The 23,429-nt window shown below is 46.8% G+C and overlaps 1 protein-coding gene across 3 annotated transcripts in view; it reads right to left on the bottom strand.

Moving 5' to 3' along the window:
• The window catches only part of GATA4 (GATA binding protein 4), a 38,359-nt gene extending 21,308 nt beyond the window's left edge, over window positions 1-17,051 (bottom strand). The window contains exons 1-2 of one of the 3 annotated variants that reach the window (XM_073335075.1): window positions 16,562-17,051; window positions 13,789-13,791 (exon numbers count right to left, since the gene is read on the bottom strand). In XM_073335075.1, the coding sequence (XP_073191176.1) occupies window positions 13,789-13,791; window positions 16,562-17,051 (493 nt within the window). Of the gene's footprint in view, window positions 1-9,531; window positions 9,535-13,788; window positions 13,792-16,561 lie in introns of all 3 variants that reach the window. The other 2 variants (XM_073335076.1, XM_073335077.1) reach the window with 2 other exon arrangements.
• Window positions 17,052-23,429: the final 6,378 nt, after the last annotated feature.

Genomic DNA, 23,429 nt, shown 5'->3' with positions numbered 1-23,429 from the left:
AGCCTACCTGGGCTGGGGCGAAGGGCAAGCAGGAGGGGACTTCGGGGAGGAGCATGGGTGGGGCCACGCCGGGCTGTCTGGGGAGACACAGCCTCCCCCAGCCTGTCTGAGGCACTGCCCATGTGCTCAGATGCTGTGGAGATGGATCCATGTAGACAGAGAAGTGTGAAGAGACAATTAGTGGGTGGAATGCCCCAAACACTCGAGCTCTTTTAAAACACCGTATCCAGAGTGGTTACAGCAAGCGCAGGCTGGAGGACAAGTCCATTTTGCAGCAACTTTCAAGGTTTAACCCTCCCTTTCAGCAATTGCGTGTTAGCTCAGCGGTGAGGGCACCAGCCTGAAGGCGACCCAGCCGGACGTCCCTGCCTGCCCGGATCTGGAGCAGAGTTCTTCATCGCAGCTCGCTCTCCTGCCTGCAGAGCAGGGACGTGAGCATGGCTCTCCCACGTCCCATATTGGTGATAGTGGTCCAACCAGTTCGCCTTGCTCACGCGTGCGGTGGCATGGCTGCCCCGCAGCATTTCCCCCACCAGGCCCGTCTACACCTGCTGTGCTCCCAGCAGGGCATTCTGGGCAAAACTGCACAGCTGCTGATGTCAGGGGCAAAGGCGCGTGGGTGCTTTCCTCTGAATGCAGTGCTCTTTGGGAAGGTCTCTTGGGGAAGGGGTGGGGGAGGAAGGGACCATGTGTTACCACTTTGGGTGTCGCTCCTGCTAACACTTAGGCCTTGCCTATGCTTGCCAGGAATGATAAACCGGTAGGGCTATATTGGCAAATCTGCCGAGTGGAGACGCAGTTTATACCAGCAAAAGAGTGCTGTGGCCGGTCTAGCTCAAACCAGTTCCCCAAATGGAATAAACTGTATCAGCAAAGGGACTATTTTGGCTGGTATGACTGCGTCTGCTCTGGTGCTTTTTGCGAGGGGTTAATTTGTTCACATTCCTAGCTAACACAGCCGTGCTGGTTCTATTTTCTAGTGCAGACCCGGCCAAACGCAGATGAGCAATTTGACATGGGCGAATAGCCCCACTGCCCCCCTCAGTGAGACTACTTACATGCATAAGTTGCAGTCCTGGGTAAATGCTGGCAACATTGTCGTGGAATCAACCATGGTTACAAACCTAAGAGGTCAGTACTTTGGAATAGTCCCTAGTTCCTGCACTGGGTCACCAGATCCAAACCCTTATGAGCTTTGGCTGTGTTTGGATCTGGACCTGAACTTCACGGCTTGGCTCCAGGGCTAATTATGGTCAGATGAAGGTTTCTTGCTCTACCTGGACAGGAAATGGAAAGCTGCTAAGGGCCAGATTCTGAAATAAATACACCGCCGACAATGGCGCGATGCTAATTTACATCAGTGAAAGATACGGTCCTAAGTGTACAAGTAACTGCTGTATCAATCCTTCTCCAAGTTTACAACCCCAGTTATATGTCCTGGGGAACACCCTACCCTTAAGGCCATGTCTACACTAGCGATCTTACAGCAGCGCAGCTGCACCAATGCAGGTATGCCACTATAAGTTCTTTAGTGTAGCCACTCTAAGCCGACAGGAGAGAGCTCTCCTGTTGACTTAATTAATCCTCCCCCAATAAGCAGCAGAAGCTATGTCGGCGTGAGAGCGCTGTCCACACCGGCACTTAGGTTAGTGTAATTTACATCACTCGGGGGCTGGCTAATTCACACCCCTGAGCGACATAAGTTATACCGACATAAGTGGTAGTGGAGACGTAACCTACAACACTTTTCTAGACGTTTCTGAACCTGCTCATAGATTTAGCTTCATCTTTATTATTTATATAGATGATCCTTAATCTGTTACACATGTAGGATTCTTGCAGCCAATACGATGTTTTTTGCCGGTTTATACGCTTTTCAAACAAATCCTGGATTAAGCTGATTGCTGCTTTGCCAGGACCTGCGCAGGAAATGGGGTCAGAGCCATGACATCCGAGTGCAGGGGTGAGCTTCACAGCAATGTTCCTAGAAATGGTTTTCTTCCATCCGACAGGAAACAACATTGGCACCATTTTCCTCCCTGAATTATGTCCATGTTATAAATGGAAACGGGCTGTCAGAGGTTCCCCTTGGCTTAAGTGTCATTTGGTCCAGAGATTTAAAGTCGGGGTGAAACAGCAAAACAATGCCTAAGACCCCAATCTGCAGTGAGAGGTACAGAGAGTGATGGCCAGGAAATGTGGGATTTCTAATCCTCTCTGGTGCTGTGTTCCTCGACCCAGGAACAAGCCTGGACAAATCATTTGAAGCTGGGATCACTGTGTGAGGGGTGCTATGCATTATTCCTTTACAAAAGAATTAAGATGCTATGGATTAAATCCACCCCGATGCTAACAGCCAGTTCAAGGCCTACGCACTGCTCATGGTTATGTCCTGTTTAGAAGGCTTAGGTGGGATTTCAGTGGTGCGTAGGCCCCGTGCTAGCCCTCTGCCTGGTGGGTGGGGGGGAAGGGGAGCGGGATTTCACCCTGAAAAAGGCACCCAGGAACAGGAAATTGTAACGAATAAGTCAGCACAAAAGAGCATCCACATTCCATTTGAAATAGAAAGGGAGAATGGGATTAGCTAGCTCCTCCCGCTCCCTCAACCAGGCGACCGCACCCCCTGTTGGGATCGGGGGGCAAAAACAGCCTTCATCTTCCTACAGGTTGCCAACCCTTTGTACATTTGTCTCCTAGCCAAAGAGACCTCCACACCTTCCCACAGTCAAACTATTGCTCGAGTCATCCTGTGTATCAAGTTACACAGTCAGCAGATGTGCTGGGTGCAGCTTTGTGGAGGGATGCGCAGTGGAGGCATTTACAGCCCCTTGATCACTGGACCAGTTCAGTGCCAGCCTCATCCCCAGAGCAATCCAGAGCCGCCTAACGGCTGTTCTAAACTCTGCCAGCTGTCAGTGGCCCTGAGGGATCATTAGCGGGCACACGACCTCTACAGATGAGGAACTGAGGCACAGAAAGGTTAAGAGACTTGCCCAAGGTCAGACAGGGAGTCTGCAGCACAGTCCAGGAAAGAAATCCAGACCTCCGGAGTCCCAGCACAGTGTCTTAACCACAAGACCAAACTTCGGCTTGTTGGGTGTTTTTCCTCTGTACGGTCTGTGACCGTATCATCCTAAATGCCCTGATTCTATAAGCCAGGCACCAGCTCCTGTGGTCATGCGGGGCGAGATGTGGTCCATGGGGCCAAACCAAGACATAGCGCTGTGAACAGAGCCACTCCTGACACAGACAGGGCAAGGGGACGGGGCAAAAGAAAGATGGGACAGATCACAGAAGAGCTCAGACCCCATGGCTATTAGTACCCAGGTAAAGAGGTAGGTCCTACACCACTCCGCAAGTGTGTCAAAACTGTCAGGGAAAGAAAGAAAGAAAGAAAGAAAGTCGGGGCACTACCAATGATTTCCTTGGCTGCCCCACTGACTCCCAGCCTTCACGGGCCATACTCTGCAGTGTCCCCGAAAAGGGCTGTGATTAGATTAGCTGGATAGTTCTGCTCTCTGGGGTGGGGTGAAGAGGGAGGATCTGCTATCTCCCCTCCAGGCATTTCAGGCCTCAGAGAGATGGGCGAGTACAAACAGAAAGGAGGGGAGGAAAAGATTGAAGGGACTTGTGAGGCCAATAGAGCTGAAGGGTTGGGGAACCCCCAGGAATGACCTTGCCGGGAACTCCTAGCATATTATCACTGACCCTATTCAAACTGTTATCTATATGGCTGAGGGCCCTTCTAAATATATCTGGCCTGAGGCTCAGTTCCTCAGTTCCTGCACTTGGGCAGGGATGGAGGGAAGAGGGAAAGGTGGCTTTAAAATTACCTCTGCACTCCCTGTATTCTGGGACTGTGCAGGGACCTGCCTTGGTCCCAGTGTAAGTCAGAGCAGCCTCAGGGCTGCTCTAACTGCCTGGGTACATCTATACGGCAACTGAGAGCAAGCTTCCCAGATTGGATGGACAGACTTAGACTAGTCGCGCTTGAGCTAGGGTACTGAAAAGAGCAGTGTGGACGTTGCGGCTCCGGCATGGACTCAGGCTAGCCAGCCAAGCTCGCACCTTGGGGGCCAGGTTGGCATGAGAGCCCGAGCTGCTGCCCAAGCCAGCCACAGTGCTATTCTTAACATGCCAGCTCAAGCCCAGCTAGTGGGGGTGTCTGCCCATACCCAAGCTGGCAGCCTTTGTGCCAGCTCTCTGAGAGCAGGGGAGGCCTTCTGCCTGGTGAGGATTGTTGGGGAGAGAGGGCTGTTTGCACCCACTGTGTGGCTCCTTTACTCTGACAGAGTGGCATCAAGGGACCCTAGAGTAAGTGAGAACCAGGCCCATTGTGCCCCACGCATGTTATGCTCTCCCCTGCTGTGACTATTACTCCTTTCACTCTTACCTCAAGAATTCAGCACAGGGGTCGCACACAGAGTCCTTTGGGGACTGTAAACCAAGTAATCATATGACCTACTCCCTCTCTCAGCACACGCACCCCTGTCTTCAGGCAGTACTAAGTAAGGGCTTCTCCCAGTGTCTGTGGACACCATCAGGGCAAGCAGACTCAGGCTCCAGTTACTACGCAACTGGCTGGAGTATCTCACCATCATTATTAGAACATCACTGGGACTATGCACGTGAGTAAAGCAAGCCAGATCTGGTCCCAAACCACTGGTTGGACCCACACATATTTAATGGCTTTTTAACTGTTGGCCCTGATCCTGCAAAGACATAATTAAGCATGTGCTTAGATTTATGCACAATAGGTAGTACCCCCCCGGGGTGAAATTTTAGCCCCACTGAAGTCCATAGGAGTTTTGCCATTGACTTGATTTCGCCCATTTAGTTTAATGGGATTATTCACAATGCGTAAAGATAAGCATGTGTTTTAAAACTTTGCAAAATCAGGGTTCATGTGTGTAAAATAGCACTCTGAAATCTCTGGATGAAAGATCTGATAAATAATCAGAATTACAACGGTTGTATTCTTTCTATATTATTCCATTTCCAAAATGACGCTGTTGTGAGGCAGATCGTATTGTCCAAACACAGAAAGTGATTGGCTTCTGTCACTAATGACCCCTTACATTGCTGGAAACTGAATTCCCTTTTCACCGTTTGTGCCGTTTCTTTCCTTTCTTGTCTCCTGCTCAGCTTGGACAATGCAGCTAGCCAGGGATTTTTTCATGAGTTTCACTCAAGTGACCCTCTTGCTGTTTGGCTTCCAACCCCTGCAGGGGAAAGTTTCTATGCAAAGATCTTAAAACCATTGGGATGGAGCTTACCTTTCTTTGTTGTTTGTTTTATGAAACTCACTCTTGGGGCTTCAACCCCTTGACGGTATCTCTCTAAGGGTCCAACCCTGCAACACTTACTCAGCTGATGAATCCTTGCTCAAGTGAAAAATCTTACTGACCTCAGCGAGGCACCCATGTCAGGCCTGCAGGATCATTATGCACTTATTGAGCCGGATTCTAGTTTCTGTTACAATGGTGAATATCTTTAAAGGAAGGAATTCAGAAAACAGCCCAGGACAACTCAGGTCAGTCTCTAGCCTATATATATCTCTTTGTTTTTTCTAATTCTTTTCATCATCCCAAATATGCCCGGTTTGTGCTTTTTGCCCCCTGTTCCCTGTTTACTGGATGACCTCTAATAATTCTCTTTTCCGGCAGTATTTGTTGTTCTGAACATTGGGTCACTCCCTTGCATTGGGAGCGGGGTGGGGAAGAGAGAGAGAGAGAGATTTTCACAGTAACTGATTAAATATCTGAACAGGTCAATTCAGACCTTGACAAGCACCCAGCCGACAGACCTGCAGGTACCAAAACTTATCAGAGGAAAATATAACTTGCAGGTTTTCTAACCCAATTGATTGGACTTTTATCTAAAATAACAGACATTATAAGATAGGAAATAGCTTGAGATAAGGAACAAAATCGAGTAGTCTTGAATCAGATCGGACTGCGGACAGGTTCACACTCCCACACCTGCCTTGGATGGATCAATGAAAGTTTCTTGGCATTGTCCTCTCTGGTTTTGAAATGCTGCTAAAGTCGGTGAACTTTGAGACTTCGGCGTTTATTCTGCGATTATAATTAACCTGCTCCCCACTCGCTATTGATTAGGCCTGACTGGAGGTGACAAAGTTTGACTGGATGGCTCAGAAATGTAAATGGCTGGGGATGACTGAAAGAGCAGAGAGTGGAGTCTGATCCCGGCTCAGGTAGAACACCCACTGACTGGAGTTCAGCAGGGAGGGCTGACTGCGGAGGGAGTGGGAGATTGGGACTGCTCTCAATGCCAGGCAAATGGACTGACTTTTCCATTCACGTGGGGCCATAACCATTCAGGGAATCACACCAAGCTTTAGGGCCAGATCCTCAATTGCTATTCATCTCTATAGCTTCCCTGGATCCACAGCAGGTGTAAATCTTCCTAGCTCCACTGGCTGGAGCAAAGGCAAAGCAGGCGGTTGCCTCGGGTTGCAGATTCTGCCAGGGGCAGCTGGGCCAAACCTAAGCAACGCTGCAACCCCGGGTGCTACGTACATTTGGCCGGGCTGCCAGACTGGGCATCCCATTGTCTTGAGCAGCCTCTGTCCATTTGAGCCTCCCGTGGTGCAATAACTCCGTCCATGAGAGTAACCTGACGTGCGTTGGTGCGGAGCTAACCGACAGCATCTGAAGATCTGCCCCATATCTTTTAAAACGCAAAGCGCAAGAGCCGAATGCTGAGCGCCCGGGCAAGGCCCACAGTGAAGGGCTCTGCTCTGTGCATGGGTTTGCTGGAGCAAAATCCCCACACTAACCAACCTGGGTATCAAGGCATCCAGGCTGCAGCAGCTGCTGCAGGGCATAGGGAGGAGCGGTACCCACATTCGGCCCTGCTCCCCTCATGCATATCGTCACTGAGCATCCACGATCCCTCCTGTGCAGAGGGAGCCTCCCCCCAAACAGGTGGGGGCAGAACTGGCTCCTTGCATAGTAGGAACACATTTAGCACCTTACATACCCCTGGGCTCAAGGTTTGGGGCTTCTTTCAGAGTGTTTTTTTTTTCAGAATTGCCAGCCCTGAACATTCAAAAAATCATAAGCTCAGCCTCCTAAAAATCATGACATTTAAAAATAATAATAAATGTTGGGTTCTTTTTAATTTGTCTTTTGAGTTTTGAGGGTTTAGGGCTCATTTTCAAGCTTTCCTCCACCTCCGGGAGAGCTAGAAACTTACTGATTTTTTTCCCAGTGAAAGCTTGGAGAGTCTCACACAATAACGTGACTCCAGGAGCTGGGGCTTTCAGAAACATCATCAAATCTCACAAAGAGTTGGCAGCAGCATAGGGGAGGGAAGTGACGAGGCAGTCAAGGGGGAGATCCATTTCAAATGATATTTGAAAATACATGGAGAGGTGATGAGCACATGAGATACACATGAGCTGCAGGAAGAGCTGTGCACTGGGAGTTAAGATTGAGATAAGATAATGATATTGTCCCATTGCTTCCTTGTGCTCCCCCATCAGTCTGGCTGTATCTATTTGTCGTCTCTTGTCTTATACTTAGATTGGAAGCTCTTTGGGCCAGGGACCATCTTTTGGTATATGTTTGTACAGCACCTAGCACCGTGGGGTCCTGGTCCATGACTAGGGCTCCTAGGGGCTGCCGCAAAACAAATACTACTACCACTAATAATAATAATAATTAATAAGACACATCAGAGAAGAGGTTTGTGCCGGTCAAATGCAAGGGGGAGATGAATGAGGTAAAAGAGCAACCGATTGCTTTTTACGAGCAGTTGTGTGATCTTCCCTAGAGAGCTTCAGGGGTGACGCCAACCTCTAATTGCTAGGGGTTAGGAGGAAAGATTCCTCGGGGGCAGTTTATTCTATTGCACCATCTGGCACTGACCCCTGGTGGAGACAGGATATTGGACCCCACCTCTGATCGTGTCTGGCCATTATGTGTAAAGGGGAAACCTTAACTGTTCCTTTCTGTAAAAGATTTTCTAACAAACAGACTTACTTTCCCACCCCCACAAAGAGCAACATCAGATCCACTTCGTCCCAATAAGGGGAGGGACCATCCTGATCACATATTGATTATATCCCACCAAAAAACCAACACCCCAAACCCCTCTATGTGGCAACCAATCAACTTGATTAGAAATTACCGAAAGTTCCATTACCTTTAGTCTTGGGATTTGTGTGCTGAGACTCAACTAAGTTTAGATCTCCATTCATTTTGCAATGGATTGTTTTCTTCTGCATCCCAGTTCCCTCTCCCCCCACTATCTTATATGGCCCTGATCCTGCTTCTCTTCTAGTCCATAACAAACCCTTCTTTGATTTCAATGGGAACCATTTCATCTCAAACAAAGCTGGTTCCATTTTCTTTTAACGCAGATCTCTGCCTAGACTTTTGTGTGTAGCTCAAGCCTATGTGAATGGATACAGAACTACACTGCAGAGTCAACAATCTTTAAAAACCTCAGTGCAAATTTCTGCAAAATACGTCTTCACTGCCCTCAGACGCTGCCTAAAACAGCACTTTAAAAACAAAGAATTCTTACATTCTGAAGACTGGAATTGTCAAAGCTGGATACGGGCGCTGGATGCCCCGCTTTGAAAATATCAGCCTAAATCTTTATTGGAGTGTGCTTCCATTAAAAGCCCTGGTGTCTGAGTTCTATGCACAAGGAATTCCAACACTGCCAAACTGTATTTAAAGGAATAATAATAACAGAAAGAACTGCTTGTTTCAAAATCTAAGATACAAAGGAACTGTCAGAGGTTCAGTAAATCAGTCCTGTTTCAGGAATGGCTTCTCTAAGGGCTGGATACTCCTTACACGGGTTACAAGAAATTCCCATTGATTTAAGTGGACCCAAGGAGCCCGTGAAATGCTGTTCCTCTGTGTGTAAATGCCGATTCACTTTTGTTACAATGCACTGGGCCTTCAAAATTTTCCACCGTGTCGCTGCACAAATGGAAGTCGCAGTGCTATTTCTAGTGGCAACATCGGGAATTTCAGAGAGTATTTAAGAGCAATTGCACCTTGCATGATCTAACCATTTTCAACACACATCTAGTTAAATGGGATCACAAATAATTATTTTTAAATTTGTCATTTGAGGCTGGACAAATTTACAGCTACCAGCCGCCACACTGCCTTAGCACTCCATAAAAATTCGCTCACAGAAAGTGCCGTGTCAGTTTCATTATGCCTGAAATAACATGCTGAATGCTTAATGGCTCGTTGGCAGGGAGTTTAGTTCCAAAATGTAGGTTTTCTATATAAAAAAAAAACCCACACACAACCTATGATTAAATATTTTTCGTAATTTTTTTTTTAAATATCACAATTTGAGATGTATGTTTCTGTATTGTCTTAAAATTCCACAATTTAAGTTGAACGTTGTGATCTTTTAAAAAAATATACGGCAATCAAAACATTTTCTTTGTTCTTTAGGCATGCAAGCGGCACACATGCACCGCCCTACAAGAGATTACCAGGGCGAAACTGACCCCCGCGTAGCGAGTGACACCGACTAGTCTAGCAGCCCAGTGCTGTATGCTCAGTGCACCCCAGTCTCCAGCCTATTTCACTGTGCACACAAGGAATACAGATCCCTAATTTTGTTTTTCAGCAGGGTGAGAGAGGAAAGAACAAGCCCAGGCCCACACACACTTCTCAACCTTCCATAGCCCAAATGTAGGACGTAAAATGTCCAAAGATCCAAAATGAAGGACGCAAAAAAAAAAATTATCCCTGCAGAACCCACACAGTGCTGTGAGCTTCTTTCCTTCAGTGCAACTAACACACTCTAACCTCAGAGCAATAATCCTACTTTTCTCATGTCACACTCTCAGCATGAAACGACAAGGGACACCAGATTTGTGTGGATTGCAGGGGACTTCGGGATTAAACTAAGTGCCGTCCCATGAAATGAGCTATTATTCCCCTGCCGTATGCAGGCAAAGCTTTTCTTGGAGTCAGTGGGAATTCTGCTTGCATGAAGTCTGCAGGATTATTTCTCCCTAAAATCCTATTTCTGCAATCAGATACTGCACCCTGCACGGGTGCAGGGCTCTGTGCTAGCAGATCTGATTGCTTACATTGGAGCCTGTTAAGATTTTTATTTAATTGCTTCAATTTTAGTAATTGATTTATTTAATGACAGGTTTCAGAGCGATTAATTTAATGTATTTAATTTCTTCAGTGTGAAACATCTCTGTTTTTACAGTATCTAGCACAATGGGGTCCTAATCGGGACCAGGACCAGTGAATACGACCATAATTATATTCTTCTTATCCTTACAGAGGATGATTTTTTAAAAAAAATCTGTCATTTTCATGTGAACTGGTGTCCACTTAAAAAAGGTTCTTAATTTTACAGCGATCAATCTTTAATATGTTTTATCCAACCCTGGAATAGAATGTTATCCATTCCAATGGCCAAACTATGGAGCCCTTACTCCCCGTTGTCACTTAGGCCTGGTCTACACTTAAAACTGAAAACCTCACATCCCCTAGTGACATAGCTATGATGGCAAAATCCCCAGTGTAGATGCAGTGATACAAACAGAAGAATGCTTCAAGTGGCATTGCTAATTGTGTTTGAGCAGGCGGTGTTCCTATTCTGGCACAAAACTCCTTCTGTAGGTGCACGCTGCGTCTACACTAGGGAACTATGCAGGTATGGGATCTGTAGTGTAGATGTAGCTTTACGCTCATGAGTTGCATTTGTATAATAAGTGCTCACCCACATGGGTTAGGGCTCAGCAACTTGGCCCCCAAGTTAGCTAAGAACATACCCGTTATCCTAGTGAAGATGTACCCTAAGTGTTAGGAGATCAATGTCAAATTAGCTGCATCAAAGGTTTGTGAGGAGGCACCTGCAAACAGCAGGGTATTTTTAGAGAAACTATCTTTCATGACCGAAGAGCTCACAAGTGCAAGATCTGATCCTGCTTGGACAAACAGTCCCTGTTTACTTCGGGCGAAATCCTGGCTCCATTGATTTCAACAGAGCCAGGATTCCTCCCCATCACCGGGAGTGCGCTAGGAATACAGGATCAGGCCTGGGACATTTCCTTCGATAAACGGCCTGCAATTAACAGTAGCTCAATCACAGGATTTTATCTTCTTTTCCCAAAAAGATGGAAACAAATGATAAAAATACAAACAGATTCATGTCCCAGTGATCCATTTCTTCAAAGGCCTCTCAATATTATTGTAACTAAAGTAATCTGTACAAAGACCTGTGTCTAGAGCGAGCTAATTTTATCTTTTAAACTAAAGTATTAGATTTAATGCCCTTCACCCTTTATCGGTTTACACAAACAACTGATTACAACTTGCAATGTAGGCTACGTTATGGTATCATGTTATGCACCATTTTGGTCTATATATTAATAAATAATAACAACAAATGTATTACTGACTTATTTAAAGTTTGTAAAAAACCACTGTTCTGGGATTTTAGGGACGAAAGAATATTTATATATCTGGGCTAAATCTTTCTCTCCCTTTGCCCAATTCTGTCCTTTATTACGCTCAGTTCATGGCTCCGTCGTACCAATTTCACAACAGTGCAAGTCCATTAAGGGCAATGGCGTCATGCCACCATAAAACTGGTATACCACAGCAATGAAGCAGGCCCACTCACTCCAATGGGATTTTCCAATTTGCTTTGTACCCCTGTAGCGCATAATCATTTATTCACATAAGCAGTGCCGATGGGAGCTTGTCTGTAAGGAGTGTGGACATGAGTGAGGGTTACAGGACGGAGCTCTAATTTTGGAAGATGAGGGTTGGATTCTGTATATTACAGACACAATATAAATGAATGCATATATAGGTATAAGGCCCAACCCCATGGAAAACAATGAGAGTTGAGGATGCACCACACCTTTCAGGATGTACCTTGTAGAATCGGGGCAATAACATATTTCAAATACATTTCCTTTTTCCACTGTCTGCACTGTAAGTTAATAAGTCAGTTTCTGCATGTAAAGCTGGGGTACTTAGAGTTCAGTAACACACACAGCAGACACCTCTGTAGAAGGGGTGTGGGGAACGTTACTGTACTACAGTGCTTTCAGTGGCAAAAGATTGTGACAAATGCTGATGAGTCACATGGAAACCACGCAGGAGATGCTACAGGGCAAATATCTTAGTGTCCCTGCTGAAAAGCTTAGGATCTGGTTCAAAATCTCAAACAGCAGCTGCAGAGAAGACATTTGCCTACAAAGCTGTGTTTCTGCTCAGGGCTTTGATCTTTCCAGATGCTGCTGCTGTGCTGAATATCTGCCCGTTCAGACAACCCCCTTCCCACACTTCTGCTTTGGTTTGCAATGAAAAGAACATAAATGTTCCCTCCAGCGGACAAATCCCTGTAACGCCCAAGTGCAATCATACTCCCCTTTCAGTTACACCAGAGTGACTCCACTGATTCCAAAGGAATTGCGCCAGTGTAAATGAGAGGGAAAACTGGCTCCATAGGGTTGCAGAGAGGGTAAGGATTTGACCCATTGTCCATACTTTTAAACAACTGTTGCATGCTACATAGATCTGAGACCTGCATGCTACATAGATCTGAGACCTTCCAGGCCTTGTTTCTCCTTTTCCCTGCATGGATCTTGGGGCCTGACTCCAGTAGATGTCTCCCTCACTTTAAATGATGTGGATTCCTCCAATCCACAACCCTTTCCCCCAGCTCCTAGTCTGAAGGTTGCAAGGCTGTGCTAATTTCAGAGTCTGTGGAGGAGAGAGCAGCAGCAGATGCTCAAAAGGAGAAGATGGCTTTTGGCTTTGACAGGGCTATGAAAACAGACTTAAAAGTGGGTTCTTTTCACGCACCATTAAATCTGGAATTCATTAAAGCCTCATCAAACCAAGGCTTGGATCAAGTTCATGGCCGTCTCGGATGGGCCTGATCCTCCCTCTTTAGGCTCTGAGGTTGGTACCCTTCAAGGTCGTGAATTAGGCACTTTGGGACCATGTTGGGTAACATTTTCAAACGTGCCTGAGCCTAAATCCAACTAGGATCCTAAACCACTCATTTTACCCAATCCGTCATTGATTTTTACACCCAACTTGCCATTGTTCAGCTTTCAAAATCAATGCTACAAATATAGGCTCTTTGGTTTTGGTCTCACGCTGTATCATAATGTCATAAAGCCTGTGTTGTTCTCCCCACAAATCTGACTGTAATGGAAATGACGTGCACATGTAAACTTCAGGATTCAGCTCATGGTTTCGTTTACACTTTGGCAATCTTGTGTAGCTCCTTGCAAATAACTAAACAAATAAATACAAGTATTCTGCCAGCACCTAATGACCCCAGCTGGGTTAGGGGCTCTGTTGTGTTAGGCACTGTAAAAACACAGAGCAGAACCCAGTCATCCCACTAAAGTCTATGGTTGAACTGGACTGTGTGCATTTCACTCATGTTATTACTGACAACTGAACATGACTTGATCTCCTTTCACACTACATAAAGTCAGGTTTCAGAGTAGCAGCCGTGTTAGTCTGTATTCGCAAAAAGAAAAGGAGTACCTGTGGCACCTTAGAGACTAACCAATTTATTTGAGCATAAGTTTTTGTGAGCTACAGCTCACATTGGATGAAGTGAGCTGTAGCTCACAAAAGCTTATGCTCAAATAAATTGGTTAGTGTCTAAGGTGCCACAAGTACTCCTTTTCTTCTTACTACATAAAGTGAATTTTTTCCCCTCCATATGTGCCTATCACTCGGATTTCCTGCAATAATTTCATTTCTTTCACCTGGACTTTCTAACCAGCTGTTCCCCTCTTGTAATGAATCTCTCCCTTTGCTTGTTAACTGCCTTCCTACAACTTTTCCACATTTCATACCAACACCTAGAAAAGTACAGTCTCCGCAAAGTATCCCCTTAGGTTAGAAAAGCCACCCAGCTGGAAATTATCCTTGTTCCATTTAAATACTAAGGGGCTAAGTCCTGCAGGCAAAACTCCCATGGAATCCAGTGGGAATTCAACTTGAGCAAAGATGGAGGTTTGAGCCCTAAATCAGTGGTTCTCAACCAGGGGTATGTATACCCCTTGGGTATGCAGAGGTCTTCATCTAGATATCTGCCTAGTTTTACAACAAGCTGCATGAAAAGCACGAGCAAAGTCAGTGCAAACTAAAATTTCCTACAGACAATGGCTTGTTTATACTGCTCTATATACTATACACTGAAATGTAAGTACAATATTTATATTCCTGTTGATTTATTTTATAATTATATGGTAAAAATGAGAAAGTAGGCCATTTGTCAGTAACAGTGGGCTGTGACACTTTTGCATTTTTATGTCTGATTTTGTAAGCAAGTAGTTTTTAAGTGAGGTGAAATTTGGGTGTACGCAAGACAAATCAGACTCCTGAAAGGGGTACAGTAGTCTGGAAAGATTGAGAACCACTGCCCTAAATCACTGGATTGGGGGTTACATTTAAAGCAATCATTGTTGAACTTCACGCGGTTATAAAACATAATTTAAATTTTTCATACCCAGCTCGCATGCATATTTTAAAGTGGGTTATTTTTTTAACATAAAAAGTCACTTGTACTTAGTACTTTTTATTTTAAAACCCAAATATCTTTTACTCGCTTAGGCCCTGATCCTGCAATTGGATCCACCCAGGAAGACCCCCGTGTAAATTACAGCACTACATAGGCAAGGCGGTCTACTGGCACAGATCCATTTGCTGAATTGGGGCCTTGGTCTTGAACTTAAATTTTTTTCCTGTAGCACTGAATGTAAAAGATCATTAATGTTCGGTTGGTGGGCTGGACAATATAATTGGTACTGTACAAAGGCCCAGAGACCAATTCAACCCCACCCTCTAAGAGTTTAGAATCAAAGCTTGTAACCTACATACCCGAACAAGTTTGGTGTTTCCTGCTAGGGACAGCTGCTTTGAAGTCAATGGAACTACTGTGATAGCAGGATCGGTGCTTAGTGCTAAGAAGTAAGGATTGGGCCCAGAAAGTTAGATGCATAGAAGAAAGATGGGCTGAAAAATGCAGGGAATGGAATAATTTAGAGAGCCTTCAGGTATTCCTAGATTTGGTTTTGTTGTGGTATTTAAAATTATTATTAACTCGCTACTTGTGGGCAAGGGGGAAGATATGGGATATTTTTAGGAACAGTCTAAAAGATTATCGAAATATGTCAGACATTGTGTATTGCACATCTTAACAATACTGTCTGATAACACCACAAGGCTGGTGCAAGCTTTGTCTTTAAAATACCAGGTGGCACTTTTTAAACTTTTTTTTGTATCGGCAACAAAAAGCTCCAAGAGCTTGAGATGCCCAGTCCCCAAACAATAACTCCCTTTATTTGTGAAAAGTTTTTAAAAATCTTAATAGAGCATTGTACAAATTCACACTAGACTAGGAGGAAAATTCGTGCTAAACACTATTACCTACAGGCACATTGTGCATGAATTCAAATCGTTTTCCTAGTACTGTGTTTTATTTTTAAACTACACCACCCTCAGCTGAGGCTAAACCAAATAGGGCAGTAGAGAGAACATGGAGAGGAAACTGGATTTAGAGATGATACACTTGTGATTACACAGAAGATTCACTTTTTTCCCCTCCCTTCTCTCTCTCCAAAATAAAATAAAGAGGCAACAGTGTTTGCCTCTTAGGTGGATTTTTTAAGACCTGTGCACTTTATGTTAAATCAGCATTTAGGCTCCTAAATAAAAGTGAGCAGGCGTCACCAAGCTTTTCAAACCCGGGGGCCTAAAGTTAGTCTCCTAAATCTACATTAGGCACCTAAATTGGTGGTTTCGTTTTCAAAAGCACTCAGGACCCGGACCCAGCAGCTCGCATAGAAGCCAGTGGAAGCTGGCTGGGTGCTCATCACCTTCCACTTATGTAGAAAAGTAAATCTGAATGTAACAACTCTTTTCCCTTCCTCTGCTCCCCGGCCGCATCTTCCTCACCCCGCTTTCTTCAAGGGGCCCTCCCCTTTCCCTTTCCTTCAGCTTATCCCCTCCTAACTCACCCACACACCCCAAAAATGCGGCACTACCATGCCATGGGCCACTGGACATGGTTCACTCTGCTGGGGTGTTATACCCATTCTCCCTCCTGTGTCTGTCCGGTCTATTTAGACACTTTCCAGGGCAGACACTGTGTATGTACAGCCCCTAGCACATTGGAGCCTTGTTCTTGATTAGTCTCCAGGCCCTGCCAGAATAACCAGGACTTAATAATAGGTAACAACAACAACTTGGGGCACCCAAGCCGGAAAGCGTTGGCCTTGGGCCGCTCCTTGTTTTCTTAAGCAGCCAGCTCCTAATTCGGACCTCATTTCTCTACCTCCCCCAGCAGTCCCGCGACCCCCATCCGCCCAGGACCCCTGTCTCTCCAGAGAGGTGCAGGCCAGCCAGAGGGGGAGGTGTGGCGTGGCGTGGCCCGGCCACCCCCCCCCCCGGATCGCAGCCCGCAAAACCGGGCGGCGCAGGTCCGAGTCCTCTTCCCCCCGCTAGCAGCCTGGCTCTCGCGGGGCTGCGGGGCGCGGCGCGGCACTTACCGAGGTTGGCGTGCCGGGCGGCCCCCGCGGCGCCCCGGTTGGGCAGATTGTGCAGCACGGGGCTGTCGAAGGGCGAGGCGCTCCACGTGGTGCCCATCTCCGGGCTCACGTAGGCGGGGTAGGGGCCGGAGTAGGAGCCGCCGAAGCCCCGGCCGTACTGCTCCCGGCTCAGCGGGCCGCTGTACGGGGCGGCCTCCCGGGAGGCGCCGGGCGAGAAGGAGAAGCGGGGCGAGACGGGCGGGTGGGAGGCTCCGGGGTTGTAGGCGGCGGGCTCGGCGCCGGGCTGCGTCCAGATGGAGTGGCTGGAGGCCGGGCTGGCCTGCTGGGAGGCGCCGCCGCTCTGGAGGTAGGGCAGGCTGGGGAGCATGGAGGTGACCCGGGTGGTGGGCACGTAGACCGGGGAGGCGGCCGCCCCGCCGTGCATGAACCCGCCGGCCCCCTCGTAGGCTGGGGGGCCGTGGTTCGCGGCCATGGCCAGGCTCTGATACATCGCGGCGCGAAGCAAGGCCGGGCCCCGACGCAATCCAGAGTGGGCGGCAGGTTACCACGTTAGCGCCAGCGCAACGCTCTGTTGCTGGGGGGGGGTTATTGCCCACTCCTGTCCAGGGACCATGCAGTGCTCAGCCCGGTCCAGCAAGCCCCAGTCCTCCCTGGGGTCCGGCTTCCCACGCCGGGCTTCTCCACGCAGGCGGAGCTGTCTGTCCTCTGCCGGAGCCGGGTCTAGCGCCTTAGCTGCTCCCCCTGGGCTCCATCCATCAAGCCAAAGCCACCGGGGCTGGGGAGTTTAAACATTGGGAGTCTCCTCCCCTCTCCTGCGGGCCGGCTCACACCCACACCTAGCAGGGAGAAAGCAGAGCGGGGAGAAGCTGGTTAGGAAGGGGAGGGGGGCACAAACCCAGCCGAGTGCCTGCGGAGATAAGGAGGTTAGAGAGAGCTGGGGAGGAGGGTCACGGAGGGAAGGTGAGAGACGGAGCATTCCCCAAGGCTCCTCCAGGAGCCCCTGGAGCAAAAAACCTTTGTCCTCAGGTACGACTGGGCCTATTGTGTTGTTAATGTGACCGAGCCCGGTGTTTGATCTGAAATCACAGCGGGGCTGATTGCAGGCGACCAGGAGTCTGAAGCTGTCAAGGGAGAAATTAAATGAAGCGTACGCTTGAGGGGGGTCGCTCGTGGCCCCAGAGGATAGAGAGACATGGACACACAGAGACACACACACACAGAGATAGAGACACACACAACACGTGCACACTGACATATATTCACATGCATGTATACAAACACACACACGCATACATACATGGACACCTACAGGGACCCACACACAGAAGCAGTGCAAACGAGCGCATAAGTCCAAGAATTTGCAGACATGAGCGGGCGGGAGAGACGGTAGGAATATGAAATAAGTGGTTATATCTAAGTGCAAATGATCCGGTTTGGTTTCCAGGAGAATCCGTGTTTAAACAAAAGAAACCGTTCTCCGTATTGACGTAGCAACCGCTCTGCTAATAGGAAGCGCTGCGGAATAACTTGGCAATAAATAATCGAGATTAAAAGAAAACGACTTTTTAAAGGCATCTACTAGTAAAGGGCCCAATCCTCAGGCAAAACTGCCGGTCAGCTCCTTGGGGAGACTTTTGCTTAAGAACTCATCGTCTGTAAAAGGAAACAAAAAATCTCTAGCGAAAAAAGAATGCGAAGATTTTCCATAGCCTTCTCTAGGCTTTGGCTCAGGCCCTGGGATTTTAAAACGCAAATCGGCTAGGAGTTCTGACGGCCCGGAAAGAAATATATTTAATCGCTTTGTCGCTGGAGAGCTCGAGTAATTTCAACGCTGCCAGAGACCTGCCAGCCCTCGAGCAAATGAACGCTATTTTCCCCCAACGCACCCCTTTGGATTTTGCCGCAAAAACAAAACAAAAAATCAATATGAAAGCGGAAGAATAGCAGCATTGCCTTGGTTTCGAAAGGGGTCTGAGACACAGAGATTGTGGTCTCTACTTTACCATAAAACTAGTTTAAAACATAAGTTTCTGCGCCTCCAAAAAGTCACAGGACTGGCCCTTTTACACCAGCCTCATTTCCAGCAAGGAAAGTCACTTTTATTCAGCACAATAATGATTCGGATGCTAAGGGCAGGTTTGCTGGGAGTTGGGTTGCTTGAAATGGTGTACGGATCCTGGATCGTTGCTGTCTCCTCTTTACAGTGTCTGGGGAAATGATACAGGGTTGTTGGGGTATTTAAGTGACACCGTATTTTGGGGGGGGGGGGGATAAAATGGAGAAAATCAGATCCGATGGGTGGATATTTCTGAAAATGAATTCCGAAGAACAGAACCTGCCGCGACTTCTTTCGTGAAGTTCCTAATATTCTTTATGCTCCTGAACAAAGGAGAACTTGGAAAACTGGTGAACGAGACTGTCCGGCCTTTACAAACAAATATACAATCGAAATTAGTTATTGGGTTTTTTTGGGGGGGGAGGGGAAGACGACCAATACGTTTAAGGCATATTGAAAAATGAATACACTCGAAGCTGAATGGCAATTAATTAGTTCTCTCCCCCATATTTTTATTACAGGCAGTAAAAAGAGCCCGAATTTGATATTGTTTTTCACATGTTATTAATTAGCTGAAAAGAAGATCAAGAATTCGTTTTGGAGACATAAAGTCTGGCGGTAAAATTAAGCAGTGCGGTTTCTTCTTTTTGTGATCTAGTTTTGGATCTAAATAGATAAAAAATGAATCTTCAGAGCTGTCCTGTGGGTCGCTTTTTTTTTTTTTTTTTTTTTTAATTTCCTTTCCTCTCTGGTGGTGTCATTTATTTCTGTGTGTGATTAAAGCGGTAGGAGACAGGCACAAATAATAGCAGAAGAGCCTGGGAGTTTGCTAATCTTTAGTAGAAAGTGAAATATTCCTAAAGAGATTACAAAGTGTATCCAAAAGAATAATCAAATGGTATGTCTGTGTCTGATGTCTCCTTGCCTTCTTCCTTCCGCTAGGGTTCTGGCGAATATACCACACACTGGAAAAAAAATGGATTTAGTGAAAGGGGATCAGTTCTCTGATATTATTTCAGTTTGCCAAACCAGGTCACTGTACCCCCCAAAACAACTCTCCGTACCTCACAAGGAGTGAATTTAGAATCAAAAGAGATAAGTCCTAGATAAGAGCAGATAAGCAACAAGACCGAGAGAGACAAGGGAGATGAACGAGGGTGGCCCAAGCTTAACACGAAGGAAATTTTGGAAATCGTGAGGAGGGGAGAATAAATCTGGAGAATGGGAGCTTGTCAAAATGTCCAACCCCAATCGGCCTTTATCCCGATCCTCCAAATCTACTGATGGCTGCCCCCTCCCCAGTGTCAGAAACAAATGAAACCTAGCGGGGTGGGGGGGATCCATATGTGACGGGGCTTTGACAGTTTCCATGTCATGGCCAAAGAGGCAAGAACCGAAACGAATCCACAGCAGGGAAAAGGCCCCTAAGAGGGCGAGCGATTTTCATCACAACGTTTGTAACAGCCTGAAAAACAGAATCAAGGCTGGCTCCGGATTTCTAGGGTCTTGAGAGGCGATCACGACGCATCTGGGTCCCCGTAGCTGCGAGAAACGAGCAGATCTGACGCTGAGACATCCTGGAAAGGTAACAAGAAAAGAACTACCCACCTTTGGGGATGTCGGAGGGCTAGGGCACCCCCTGGCTTGGCTTTTCACCTCTAGCTCCTTGAGATCCACTGGGAAGCGGGGCTTTCCCCCCTCCCCCTCCTGGCTCAGAGGCCAAGTGCTGCCCTGCCAGCCTTTCCCTGCTCGCTCGCTCGCTCTCTTTCCCCCTTTCTCCACTGGCCTTCTCCTCTCCCACTTGGTGACTGGTTTCCCCACATCACGTGGCGGGGGAGGCAATCTCTGTTGCACCATCAGCCGGCGCCAGGCTTCATTCCTGTTTAAAAAAAAAAAACCACAGCAGCCAAAGTCCAGCAGTCTCTTCCCTGGCAGCTCCACTCCGCAGAGGAAGGGGCTTTCAGCTGGAGCCAGCTTATGACCCCCCGCATCCCTCCCAAAGGGAGGCACGGGCTTTAAAGATCTGACCCGGCATGAAGCTTTCTGGGTCAGTTGCCCTCCCCCGGGACCCAGTTTATGCCTGGACGCTGTGGAACATGGGGGGGGGGGTCATTGTGCAGGCCCCTGTAGATGGGATGAAGGATCCAGACACAGGTTGGGGGGCCGAGATTCTGGGAAATGGGGAGAAGAGGGCAGGAAAACACCTTCCCCGCTAGCCATAAATGTCCCCTTTGCCGCACAAAAACACTCTAGGATTTATTCCACTCTCCCATGGCGTTCACAGTCCTAGGGCCCGGATCCAAAGGACACGAAACTGGACTCCCCTTGGCCTCAGTGGTCTTCTCATCAGGCCCCTAGGGAAGGGATGCTTTCAGTTTAGGGTCAGCACGTAAACCAGTGACGCCCAAGGGAGGTATGGCCAAAGGGTGACATTTCTGCAGGGATGTTTCCAACTCTAAAGATGGTCTGGGAGCCATGAGGAGTGGGTTGTTAGTGCCAGCGTCCGAGCTGGGTCCACCCTCTCTTCTAATTGCTCTGCAAATAAATAAATACAAAAATAAAAACAAGCCCCGCATGTCTGCCTATGCACATATGCAACGGATGTACGGCTACATGTCAGCCTCCCCGGCAGGTCTAAAGGTTAATAGGGCAATCCTAGAACAATATTGTTGCATAAAAATAGCCATCTATTCCCACCTAGCCTTCGGGTTCAGATAACAGCCGCAGCCATAGATCCTGGCTCAAGCGGGCCTCCACGCGGTTAGCATTTTATCATGCCAAATGACTGATTTCCAATATCTGGAAGCGTTGCTACTCGACAGGGAAGACGGGCTATATCAAACCAAGCCTGTATTAGTGAGTAAGCGAATTCCTCAGGCACATACATATTTCTGTGTCCTCTGCCGCCGCAGCCTCTTGAGAGCTCAGTGACATCGGTTCTGTTAAAGCCAAACCACCAGACTCCCAGCCAGGGATCTGATCCCCACCAGGCAGGTTATAGTCAACACACCGCCCAGAAAATCCCATTCAGGTGGGGGAGAAGGCTTTGAGTTGGGGGGTTTTGTTTCACATGAGGTCCATCTCTTGAAGATAAACCGCGATCCCACTGCGAAAGGGTCCGCGCCGCCAAACGGGACCGTCCCATTCGGTCTGGTCCGGCGGCTAGATGGACTCAGAGCAAGAAAAGAAAACGTGACTTCGGGAGACGTTAGTAAACGCTGGAAGTCGCTGGTGTTCTCGCTACCTGGCGGAGTAGCAAATTGACTAGATTTGAGCGACCAGCCTCAGCTTGATCACTGGCTTCTGCTCGGCTTCCAAGCGCTGCGCAACGGAAAAGAAAGCGCGACGGGTTTCGACTTTTTTTTCCGCGGCTGCTTCTTTCTTTGTTCCTTTCTTTACAACGCAACCCGGTGTTGTTGTTTTTTTTTTTTCCCCCTCCTCTCTCTCTCTCGGGCTTATGCTTTTGTTTAGCCTTGTAGTTTTGACAAAGTACAAATTTCTTCCTTTCAATGTCAAGAACTGCACAAGCCTAATTTAATCTAATTTACCACGCTGGCTGCTTTTTAGAAATCCAATCTTGTGTATGAAGCACGGAGAACACAGCCTGGGTAGATCTGCGCTCTTCCTCTCCGAAGAACCCGGGAAATGGTTCCTAAATTGCAAAACAAAGCAAAAGACACACACACGTTTTAAAAGTTCTTGGGACATTAATTTAGGAGCGAATGGATGTACATATCTTCGTTTGAACGCTAAAGAAAGTAAACGGGTCGGGCAGCTGTAAAAGGATGAAACTTTTTAAAAATCCAAGAAACACAAAACAGCGAAACCGATTAAATTCCAAAGAAATTCTGATTTTTTAAAAAAATAAACAAACAAACAAACTGATCTTAACGCATTTCGGATTCAAACTAGAAATCTCACTCTGAAGCCACCCTGCAACCTTTTCCATTAAAACTGAAAAACAGTCTCAAGCAGCAGAACAGGAGAAAACTCCGTAGTCGGAGATCCTTCGCTCGTTGGGATGATGGGTGATTTTGTTTGTTTAGTTTAGTGGAAAAATAAAGAGCGTTTGGGTGAAATTCAGATCCATTTCGAACTACGCCGCGAGCTGCCGTGGGAGACGCTGATTCGATTTGCTATTTTCAGAATTAGTCTTATTTCGTGGGTTAGAAATAATGTCTTAAAATTGTACATGGAAGTGTGTATATTATCCACTCACATACACAACCTTCCTCCTATTTACAGGTACAATCTGAAGAAATTATTTATAATCCACATAATAAGTACCTAACAGCTACATATCTAGAGCTGTATAATCTAAACTCTCTCTCTCTATTATACTATACGATACTATTATATATTAAATATATTATAGCTATACAAACATGCATAGAATAATATTATGCACACGGACACACATTATATATAAATATATGTATGCGCTTGACTATGTGGTGTATATATACATACAATATATATGTGCGTATATATATAAATTATAAAGAAATATATACAAATATATACAATATTTATACTATATGTTATGCATATAGAATATTATATATATAAGCACACATACACAGAGAGAGAGAGAGAGAGAGATAATGTGTACGTGTGTGTCAAATAGATCTGTGCGTATTTCTTGAAGCAGTTGTGTATCCATATGTAATATATTTCTAACGAAGACATAGTTGCCTTTTCAGTGTATTTCCCCCCTGCTCTCAGAAACCCAAGCGAGTATTTTCTTTCTCCGCAGCCTGACTGGGACCTGAGTCTATTAAGGCTGATGGAGATTCTGTTTAATACTAATGC

Source organism: Lepidochelys kempii, chromosome 3 (assembly GCF_965140265.1).
Source record: "Lepidochelys kempii isolate rLepKem1 chromosome 3, rLepKem1.hap2, whole genome shotgun sequence".
NCBI lineage: Eukaryota > Metazoa > Chordata > Testudines > Cheloniidae > Lepidochelys > Lepidochelys kempii.
Note: the sequence above shows the minus strand (reverse complement) of the source record. Positions and strands in the feature narration are given on the sequence as shown.